Source organism: Salvelinus namaycush, chromosome 15, assembly GCF_016432855.1.
Source record: "Salvelinus namaycush isolate Seneca chromosome 15, SaNama_1.0, whole genome shotgun sequence".
NCBI classification, from domain to species: Eukaryota; Metazoa; Chordata; class Actinopteri; order Salmoniformes; family Salmonidae; genus Salvelinus; species Salvelinus namaycush.
Genome location: NC_052321.1, coordinates 20,110,723 through 20,122,843, shown reverse-complemented (window position 1 = coordinate 20,122,843; position 12,121 = coordinate 20,110,723). Strand labels below are relative to the sequence as shown.

Sequence of the window (12,121 nt, the reverse complement as noted above, 5' to 3'; positions counted from 1 at the left end):
TGACTCCCAAGACCCGCCCACACGTGGCCAACCTTTTGCGTTTTTAATGCTTTTTCACTGCAGGTTCATCTGTTGAGACCAACCTTATATGGGCTGATCGGACCGGTAATGGCTTATTTCTCCGTAGCACCCAGCAGTAGCACAGTATCAATGAGACAGATATAGCACTTCAGCCACTTTGGCATTCTTCCTGGACTTACAGAACTGATTCCTCTACTACTTGGATAGGCAATGGTTATCGACAGAGGCTCATGATTTTCTTTGAATAGTTCAAGGTAAAACAGCACTGAGATATCATTTTTTTCTGAACTGCGATTGTGTTTTGTGTTTTAAAGCAGCGGATTGCCAAACTGGTGCAGCAAATTTCCAGCATACATTTCCCCAGAATATGTCGTTGACCAACACAAAGACGGGCTTTTCTGTGAAGGACATTTTGGACCTCCCTGACACGAATGATGAAGAAGGATCTATCACTGGACCGGAGGAAGATAACGAGGGATCGGAGACGACAAAACCCACTGGAGTTTTGGTACAAAGTCCGCTAGAAAACGTTCAAAATCTGCCTATAAAGAACCGCTTTTATGATAGTAGTGACAATCCTTACACAAGATGGCTTGCCACCACAGACACTATCCAATATTCACGTAAGTAGCCAACTCTTTAAGAATCGTAAATTCATTTGCAATGCACTTAAAAGTTAATACTTTTATCTGCCTGTTTTCTGAGTGAGAACGCATCATAGATATGTTATCAAATCTATACTTGATGGAATGCATAATCTTTATTCCGTCGTGTCTGGGCTCAATGGTGCCCTTGAATGATGTGCAGCATTCATCTATATTCGCCATGCATTGCTGCGCTCGTCTTAAGGCGTTACCACCATTGAAATCATTTAATGTTTACATGTGCTCTAGTGACTCTAAACGTTTTTAGAATATAAAGCCACATAAAATCGACATCAGAAATGTACATTTTTTGCATGATGAAGATTTGTAGGCAGACAGTGCATGGTGTTGCTGCTTCAGTGATTCACTTTCTTTGGGGACTGATGGGAATCAATATTGTGTGTCCCAACATAAAAAACTACTAACATTGTATTTTGGCTGTACAAACGAACTATAAAGACACATAAAATAGACTTCAGAAATTTGACCCTGTGTATTACACACAAAAAAAGAATAACATTGTATTTTGTCTGTACAAACGAAATGCGTTAATTTAACATGCTTTGAACAATTAATTTTACATGTAGCAGCCTAACATTGCCATGTGTGCTTGGCAGGTGTATTTCAGTCGAGAAAACCATTTTAAACGTTGTATTTTGTCTCTCCCACGCAGTGCATGGTCTTTCAGCAAGTTCTCAAGACTCAGCCAAGTCCCCAGAACCCTCTGCGGACGAATCGCCAGACAATGACAAGGAAACGTCAAGCAACGGCAGCGACTCCGGTAAGAAGCGAAAAAGAAGAGTGCTGTTTTCCAAGGCACAGACGTACGAACTTGAGCGTCGGTTTAGGCAACAGAGATACCTATCCGCGCCAGAGAGAGAACACCTCGCGAGTTTGATTCGCCTGACACCAACTCAAGTGAAAATTTGGTTCCAGAATCATCGGTACAAAATGAAGAGAGCGCGCGCTGAAAAAGGTATGGAAGTGACCCATCTCCCCTCTCCCCGGCGGGTGGCCGTACCTGTCTTAGTCAGGGATGGAAAGCCTTGTCATACTCTTAAAGCTCAGGACTTGGCGGCCACTTTTCAGGCTGGATTCCCCCTCTCGGCGTATAGCGCACAGACCCTTCATCAAATGCAATATAATGCTCAGTACTGCGCCGCCACCACGCCACAATTCCCTTCAGCACATCACTTGGTGCAAACGCAACAGTGGACTTGGTGAACTAGTTGAGACTGACGGGGCTGCCGTTTAGGAGCACGATAGGGATTTCACTAGAAAATAAAGACTTTTCATTTTGCAGCTTGACCCATATCTACCATTTTTTCGGGGCTAATATGTGCGCCGTGTTTACATGTTTTCGTTAAGAGAACTGGGTCCAGCCTCTCCCGAGATTTAAGAATGTCAATGCTCTTGTGAAATTTTGTACAGTATGTTTGTGTGTTGTAGATATGTTTTATTTTTGTCCTTCGTGTTATAAGCACGTGCAAAACCACTTTATAATTATGGAATATTTTATTTCTTGCTTCTTTTACAATGGACCGAAAATATTTATGGCCATGAATAAACATTGGCAACTTTTAGCTTTTTTCCCTTTGTTTTTGTTTTTTGTAAATACTTTGTGGTAATTGTTTGCAACCTAGAAACATGTCAGGATCGTATACGTGGAGATATACATATTTCCAATTCAAAAAGGAGGAAGAATTTCTGGCGTAATTGTCATGACTGTCTAACAGAGCCCATATTATTATGTGAATAACAGTTAAATCGCGCGCTGATGGGGAAATATCACAATTTTTATAAGGATTTTAATAAAATGCTGTGTTTCAGAAATTACGTTTTGGTTTGCGTGTCTTAATACGTCCTATTTGATTTATTGAATACATACGCTAAACATTGTTAATGTGATGCATGGCAGCCTATACGTGTTTTGTAAAGTGGCACAGAAAGCAGGTGAATTTATGTTTCGCGCACTTAAATTATTTATTTTTTAACCTAAATTAATCCGTCTAAATGTTCTGAATTTGGACACGTCAGTAATAAGGAGGCTAAAGTCACTTGTGAAATGGGGCTAAAATCCACTCACTTAGCCTAATATAAGAGGGCTTCTTCAGCTAAGAAGCTTTTGAGTCAAAAGCTCTCCTTTTCAAGGTCTCGAACTCCTCTCGGATTGGGGTGTGAAGTGGTAGGCCTATATTTTAAAAACGGATTTAATGCAGAGACGTTATAATTTTACGCACGGTTTTACGCTCGTCGTTGTTGTCAAACAAACACAACCCGTGAAAGGAATATCAATCAAGTTACGTAGTCTTCAATATCCCTTGTTCTATGTTAGCTTATGCTTTAGCTTTTTGTAGATGCAGGCCTATGGATGGATGGGCTGTGAATGTGTATCCAAAATAGCTATCTTAAACAGTGTACCAAAGTAGTCGACACAATAACCCAATGGGTCCCAAGTGAATCACAGAGCGCATTGTGATTATCAGACCCAATTCAGTAAGTTGGGTAAATATGATTACCTTTGGCAAAATCTTAACTGCATTGTTTTTGACCCAGCACCGAGATCTTATAGAACAGATGCTAGAGTCGCCCTCACTATCATTGAACAAACAGCTAAATTAACACCAATTGCTAATTATTTACAGAATCCTATCTCAAGGGGCCACTGCTTTTGGTCCAGTCTACAGAGACTCAATTTGTTTTCTTCAGAGAGGCTACAATGTTTACATTTGCAAGCTGTGCTGCTGACGTATTCCCTGATATTATTCGTTGCTCCATTAACTATGTAATAGTATTACTACAAGCTAATGGCGGTGTTGTATCACATTCTTTATTCACAATTAAGTTGTTGTTTATAGGCTATAAAAATAGTTTTTCAATGGAAATAGCCATCCTTCAATGACCTATAGGCTAATAGTTTCGATTTCATACAGCACCATTGGGCTCCTTACCCATGGTGCTACAATTTTGATCGCAGACGTGTGGAAGTGGGAATGATAAATAAATGGAAGTACAATTTATAGCAGTTGATTTTCATTTATAACATCACTTTTTCTAGATTATTGTTGCTTTCATTTGGCTATACGCCTATACCCTCGAGTGAAATAACAGCTTGATGTAAAAATATGACACTAATGTTAGGCTACTATACAACTAGACTACACAAGTAGGCTACAATAATACATCCTAAAAACACCCATCGCTCTAGCAACCTGCGTAAGAGCGCTGACATCATTTGAGTCTACTTAAGTCAATAAAACATGTTGATTTCTGTCTGGCCCTAACCCCGATGGCCAGAGATTTAGCACTGTGACGAGGCAGTTTTGTGCAGTCTATCGTTGCACAATATACAGTACACCACACAAAAAGCACATAAAGGCGTAGGGCCAGTTGTCGTGGATGTTAGAGGCGTGCATATTAACGAGGATCCAGAGTGGAAGTGCAGACAGTGTGTGGATAGAGAGCCTGTCAAAGTTTCTTGGTGCTATTCAATTCCTTTATCTTGACCAGTGCATCCCGGAGTCAGGGAGATGTATCCTTGGTTTTTTGTCGTGCCTGTCAGTTAGTGCCATTGTGATCCTTGTTGTACACGTTGTATCCCATATGGACAGCTGGGCTCCGGCAAGGAGAAAAGGATCCCTCACAAAACCCAAATTGTGTCCAGCTCTCAAATAAAGCATTGTTGTCTAAAAGAAAAACGAATTAAAAATTCGTGCTATATCTATTCTGGGAAAAAGAACCCACATTCACAGATAACAGGGGGTCCTTCTTCCTCGATAGAGCTACGCTAACAACAGCCCTCTCATTTCTCTTTCTCTCTCTCTCGTTTCCCTCGATCCTCCCAGCTCAAAGAGTGAGTATTGTCTGTCCCCAAAAGTGTGTGGTCACTGGGCAGCAAAACTATTTTAAAACTCCTAATTTCGAGCAGTCTTATTTCCTGTTAGCTTTGTATCAGTGTCATGGACAGCATATTTCTGATCTCCATGGAAAATATCTGACTTGATTTATATACCATGACACGAGACAAGACATTTAGGAATTCTGGAATCTGCATGAAATAATAATTTCCCTGAGCTTTATCCGTTTAATTTTCCAGACGTTTCCATTCACTTGAAGACACGTTATAGACTATGAATGCGTAATTATCATCTTATATGGGCATTTTAAAACACTTACAGGACTAGTTTTTAGAGTATAAACGTGTAGTTTTCAACAATGACTATACGATGAATACAATAGGCCAACAAATAGATAAGAGAGAGCAAGGGATATTGGTTCTGAATTTAAATTTGTTCTTGTAAATCTAGTCGGATGCAGGCCTAAATCTATTTCAACGATAACTATAGGCTTCCTTGTTTATTTATTAATTTTGTTTGTTGCCCTTGACCTTGGGATAAGAATTTATTATAATAAAGACAGGTCTCCATGCAGACGAAAAAACTAATTATTCTCGATAATAATGACTAATAGGACATAGCTCACCAAGATTCAGCATTAGACACATTTGTTGTTGTTTTTTGTTCTATGTCAGAGAGGGGATTATTATCAAGGCGATTACTTATTCCCAAGAGCATGCACAATGTATCTTATCTTTTGATGGCAAAAGTTACTATTGCATATGTTCAAGGTTCATCACATTATGTTGTTTTTTTATATGGAAGTGTGCACGCACACCTCAAACCCAGGTAGAAATATTATCCATGATGCACATGCACCTTGGCATCCAACTTTGGTTCTTATATTCTGATTAATACACGAGGTAATGCAGCTTTTCAATGCCAGAACAGTATAAGCGCTATGTTTATCTGAAATTGCTTTAGGATGCACTAAGAAACTCAACAACATTAAAACAAACATATCGGTGTGTGCACCGTAGCTCACCCCGTGGATAATGCTATTATATGCTTTAGAATAGAATACTTCAGGAAATATGCACTTGGGGCTCTGCGGATCTTCGTCATTCTGACCCTTTGAACCTCAACATAAATCATTCTGTATCGTGTACATCTCCAAATAAACGAGGATTTCAAAGCTACAATAAGCAGGGCTTTCATTTAAAGGAAGCAATCTAGTTTTATTGCCTTAAAGAAGATCCAGATTAGATTCGCCTACCGCGGTGGCACATTGCAGATATTAAAGAGAGAGAGAGAAAGCGAGCGAGAGAGGAAAAAATAGGAAATATAACCGTTACACCTAGTTGCCACCAGATGGAAGTAGAGGTCTATAGTTTGGATCTACATTGAGCCCTTGTCCTCAAAACGAATAGGCAGTATTATCATTATAATTTACTACATTTTAATATTATTTTACTTATTGATCATTATGGTGCCTTTTAAAAATAACAATCATGGGCTTATTAAAAATTGGTTGAATTAGAAACAAAGGCAAGCTTGGTGTAGCCTACAATATTTCAATGACATGCATTCCAATATTATATTGCACTTTTGAAAATAAAACCAATTACGCACTCTCATTAAAAGAGAGAGAGAGAGAGAGAGAGAGAGAGAGAGAGAGAGAGAGAGAGAGAGAGAGAGAGAGAGAGAGAGAGAGAGAGAGAGAGACCAACTCCACAGTGTGGCGCAATTGGATTATGAAAGGAATTTTAACGAACATAGTTTCAACATTTTCCATATCATTGATTGCCATATGCATGAAATTGATTGATATTTTTGATTATTGTAGCACCGAGGACATTTAAAGGGCAATTACAACATGCAATTGTCAATACGTTGGTGGAATTTAGAGGTTGATTGTGAATATCATATTTTGATAGATAGTTGTCTATGTGTTCAGGGGTGGAATTGGATAAAGTAATTCCTGGAAACTGACCAGTGTAAAGTTATTGATTATTATATTAAAAAGGACATTTCACTGTGAAACCATCATCAACTTCCTCCTCCTCCTCCTCATCATCATCATCATCTCAGAGCAATGGTGCCCTGCTCACACAAATTATTACATCCAGGGGGGGCTATTTAGGCACAAATAAGCAACAATAAAAACTGCTTGTTCTAACAACCTCTCTGCAGAAAGCCTCCGAGTCCATATCATTTGTATTGATGTTGGATTCATTCAGCCATAGGTTACCAATACCATCCATCAGTTTAAGCTATTTTGCAGCATCATATACTTTTATAGCCAGGACAACCGGCCAGTAGAGTTGGCGCTAGTAACAAATAGCTTACTTTTGTTAGCTTTGATTTAAGGGTATCACATTGTAGCACATAAAGGCGATTCACTGTGTTAAAGACTAATGAGTAACCTAGTATGGAGACCAATGTTTATATACATCATTGATGGAGATGCAGTGGTGGAAACATACCTTTTTGATATGATGACTGACTGGTTCTCAGATGCCTCATTGTGCATTTTACAACATAAGGGTTTATAACACCTTACAGTGTCTTCAGAAAGTATTCACACCTCTTGACTTTTTTCCAATTTTTTTTCGTGTTACAGCCTGAATTTAAATAGATTAAAGTGTACATGTTTTGTCAATGACCTACACACAATAATACCCCATAATGTCAAAGTGCAATTATGTTTTAGAAATTTTTACAAATTAATTAAAAGTGAAAAGTTGAAATGTCTTGAGTCAATAAGCATTCAAACCCCTTTTTATGCCAAGCCTAAATAAATTCAGTAGTAAACATTTGCTTAACAAGTCACATAATAAGTTGCATGGACTCACTCTTTGAGGAATAATAGTATTTAACATGATTTTTGAATGACTACCTCATCTCTGTACCCCACACATACAATTATCTGTAAGGTCTCTCAGTCGAGCAGTGAATTTCAAACACAGATTCAACCACAAAGACCAGAGAGGTTTTCCAATGTCTCACAAAGAAGGGCAACTATTGGTAGATGTGTACAAATGTAAAAAAAAAAAATAGACATTGAATATCCCTTTGAGCATGGTGAAGTTATTAATTACACTATGGATGGTGTATCAATACACCCAGTTACTACAAAGATACAGGCGTCCTTGCTAACTCAGTTGCCGGAGAGGAAGGAAACCACTCAGAGAGTTCACCATGTGGCCAAAGGTGATTTGAAGCAGTTACAGAGATTAATGGCTATGATAGGAGAAAACAGGATGAATCAACAATATTGTAGTTACTCCACAATACTAACCTAATTGACAGAGTAAAAAGTAGGAAGCCTGCACAGAATAAAACTATTCTAAAACATGCATCTTGTTTGCAACAAGGCACTAGAGAAATACTGCAAAAACAATTGGGTAAAGCAATTTACTTTTTGTCCTGAATACAGTGTTATTTTCGGGGCAAATCCAATATGACACATTACTGATTATCACTCTCCATATTTTCAAGCATAGTGATGGCTGCATCATGTTATTGGTATGCTTGTAATAGTTAAGGACTGGGAGGTTTTTCAGGACAACAAATAAATGGATAGGCCAAATCCTAGAGGAAAACCTGGTTCAGTGTGCTTCCCACCAGACACTGTCAGATTAATTCACCTTTCAGCAGGACTATAACCTAAAACACAAGGCCAAATCTACATTGGAGTTGCTTACCAAGAAGACATTGAATGTTCTTGAGTGTCTGAGTTACAGTTTTGACTTAAATCTACTTGAAAATCTATGGCAAGACCTGAAATGGTTGTCCAGCAATGACCAACAACCAATTTTACAGAGCTTGAAGAATTAAAAAAAAAAAATTATGGGCAAATGTTGCACAATCCAGGTGTGGAAAGCTCTTAGCTACTTACCCAGAAAGACTCATAGCTGTAAGCACTGCCAAAGGTGCTTCTGCAAAGTATTGACTCAGGGGCGTGAATACTTGTGTAAATGATATATTTCTGTATTTAATGTTCTCTTGTAATTATCTTTTTATTTGAATTTTATTTTATTTTAACAGGGTTTACATAGACAACCAAACAAAGTGCACCACACAGACTAAGTAAAATAAATGGAATAAGGATACCTCAAAACGTTATACAAAAGGCAATAAAAACATCACAATTATAATGTGGGGATTTTATGGGAGGATTTCTACATAGGACCACAATGGAAAACAGATTTTCCAAAATGTATCAGACTTCTGGTGTAAATCAAAGGTAAGTTTCTCTAGGTGTAGAATAGCAGAAGCCTGAGAAAGCCACAGCCTCACAGATGGTACTTCAGGTGTGGACCACAATAACAAAATCATGTTTTTGGCTAAGTAAACAAGGGTATTGAACAGACGTTCAGAGTCAGGGTCAAACACAATGTTACAATCAAAGTAGAGTAAATAGATATTTGGTGAAAGAGCTAATTGTCTACCCAAGATCTTCTGGATGTGTAGACAAATATCATTCCAATAACACTGGATTCTGCTACAGCACCAAATGTGCATGAAGGTGCCAGTATACTGTTTACATTTGAAACATAAATGTGATGCATTAGAAAACATTCTGTGAAGGCAAACAGGTGTAAAGTAGGTTCTATGATATTTTTGGGGGGTGGGGGGATTGAGTTCTTGTGTGTTTATGCAGGTGCATTTGGGGTAGACCCTTCCGCAGATTGAAGTCCAGCCTTCCTCACCGAATGCATGTCCAATGTCTCTCTCCCAAACATGTCTGAATGCATCATAGGATGAGACACTTCTGTTCAATAAAATAGAATATAAGTCATAGATTAAACCTCTCCAAACACTAGGATTCCTAAATAGTTTTTCAACTTCAGTAATTTGAAAACGTTGTTTATCCACTTTCTTCCGACGCTATATGAATTGCCTAAGTTGTAGGCACTTAAAAAAAATTGTGGGGTAAGTTAAAATCTGTTTTTATCTGTTGGAAAGATTTAAGAGTGTCCTGAGTAAAAATAGGCATAAGGTCAGCAATACCCTTTGTCTTCCAGTCCAGAAGTCCAATACTCCTTATTTGGGTGGGAAGTCAGGATTAAGGGCAATCGGTAACCAGAGTGATATATGGTCTGGAATCTGCAAGTATCTCCTTGCACCTTTCCAAACTAAGAGTGTATTATGTACTGTACAATTGTCAGATAAGGCCTGGATCTTTTCAAAGCTATTAATAAATGGTAAGGAAGCTATTGCTCTTGGATGACATGCTATTGATTCCATCCCAACCCTATGTGAGTGGCGTCTGTCTAGGCACCAACTGTGTGCTTGATTTGACCAGACCGGTAATATAGTTACAGATTTGGCAAAGAGACACCTCCTAAGTCCTTAGGCTTAATTTGTTTTGTAAATTTGTTTCCAGGTTTCTTATTGTTCCAGATATATTTAGAGATATAGGCATTCATTTTCTGAAAAAAGGACTGAAATAGATGGCAGGGAATATTTTGGAATATATCATTTTGCAGAGGAAGGATATTCATCCTGACTACATTAATCCTGACAAAAAAAAGTGTTTGGTAGGGCTGACCACTTAACCAGGTCTTGTCTAATCTTTGTGAGCAAAGGCATATAATTTGAAGTGAACAGGTCTTTAAGATTTGGAGTAACATATATGCCCAAGTACTTCAAGCCCGTTTCAGTAAATTAGAATGGAGATATCGTTTCGAAGTTGATTGTAGAGGGAATATTCAAAGGTAAAGCCATGGATTTATCTACATAAATGTTGTACCCTGACATGTTACCATATTCAGATATTATGTCTGTTACTGCAGTGACAGAGGTCTCTGGTTTAGACATGTATAAAAGCACATCATCGGAAAATAATTAAATTCTATGCTCTTCGTCACCGACAGAGAAGCCCCTGATGTTATTACTAAACCTTATTGCCTCAGCCAGTGGTTCTATGACTAACGAGAACAGAACAGGAGATAAAGGACAGCCTTGACGACAGCCCCTACCGATAGGAAATCTTTCTGATAGTTTACCATTTGAGTTAACTGCCGCTGATGGGTCAGAATAAAGTAATGTTGCTAAATTAATAAAATGGTCTCCCAGATTCACTTTTTCAAATACAGCAAACAATAGTTTCAAAGGCCTTTTCGGCATCGAGAGAGACAATGAGTGCAGGGTCTTTAATTCTGCCAAGATTGTTTATGATAATCAAAGCGCATCTCACATTGTCCGTTCCAAATCTGGATTTGACAAAGCCACTCTGATCAGGTTCAATGAGGTTTAGAAGTAGGACCTCCATCCTGCGAGCAAGTGTCTTAGCGATTATTTTAACATCAACTCCTAGCAAACTGATAGGTCTAAACAAAAAGCAGTTTAATGGGTTTTTGTCCTTTTTTAGTATCAGGCTAATGGATGCAGTTTCCCAGGACTCTGGTATGATGTCTATTTCGAACACATATAATTTAGAGCAGGAATGAAGATAGGGCATATCTCAGGCCAGAACTTCTTGTAGAACTCTGCCGAGAAGCCATCTAAGCTGGGTGCCTTACCAGAAGGCATTGCCTTAATAGCTTCCCTAACCTCTTCAGGAGTAAAGGAAGCATTTAGTCATTTTCTATTCTCATCTGAATAAGATGATCTTATTCAGATATTTTGTAATTTCGTCATTCGATCTTGTACATTGTGAAGTAGAAAGAGATTTATGGAAGTCGCAAAATGTATTATTGATAAGCAATGGGTCATAAGAAGTGGAGCCATCTGCCATCCTTATAGACTTAGTCAATCTTTCATTCTGTCATTTTTTAAATTGGTGTGCGAGTAGACGGCTCAGCTGGTTACTGAACTCAGAAAATCTTTGCTTGGTAAAAAACAAATGTTTTAACATGCTTTGTATGATCTAAATAATTGAGTTTTGTCTTAGTACAAGCTAGTGAATTCCAGTTTGCCTAGATTGGTTATTGTTCATGGAAAAGTTCTAAATGGTTTACTTCAGCTTCCAATTTTTCCCACTTTTCCATTCCAAGCTTCTTGATCAGAGGAACTTGGGAAATAGTTGCAGCTGAGACAGGAGAGAGTTGATTGTTGAGCCAGTAATTTGATTATTTATCTTTTATCACAGAGCAGAATCCTTCATCATTAAGCAGAGACTTATTATGTCTCCAATATCTCGTTTTGGGATTGTTTTCCCAATTTCAATATCTTTATACACTGGGGCATGGTCAGAAATGTCTATAGAACCAATAACATGCATGTAAGTAGAGGGCATAAAACATTTTTCCAATCTAGAATATTAATTATGGGATCTAGAGTAGAAAGTATAGTCTCTGACATTAGGATTTAGCTTCCTCCATATGTCTACTAAACCAGATGAATCACAAATGCTTCCAAGATTATTTGAGGCTATATGATTCGATACTGGAGCAGTTGATGATTTATCCATTTTATCCAAAGTACAGTTCAAATTTCCTGCTATAAACCCAAGACCCTTGCAGTGTTCATTAAATAATAAAATTGTGTCAGACATACATTTGGGGGAGTCTATGTTTGGGCCGTATACATTAAGTATAGTAGCAATATGTTGACCCAGAATATCACCTGTAATCAAAATAAATCGCCATTCAGAGTCTGTGTCTTGGTGCT

At 38.2% G+C, this 12,121-nt stretch overlaps 1 protein-coding gene across 1 annotated transcript; it reads left to right on the top strand.

Annotated features, from left to right (window-relative positions):
* Nucleotides 1-388: 388 nt before the first annotated feature.
* Nucleotides 389-1,889, top strand: LOC120059872 (homeobox protein Nkx-2.2a-like). The gene is made up of 2 exons (XM_039008929.1): nt 389-644; nt 1,339-1,889. The coding sequence occupies exons 1-2, from the start codon at nt 389-391 to the stop codon at nt 1,887-1,889; spliced, it is 807 nt and encodes a 268-aa protein (XP_038864857.1).
* The last annotated feature ends 10,232 nt before the right edge of the window (nt 1,890-12,121 follow it).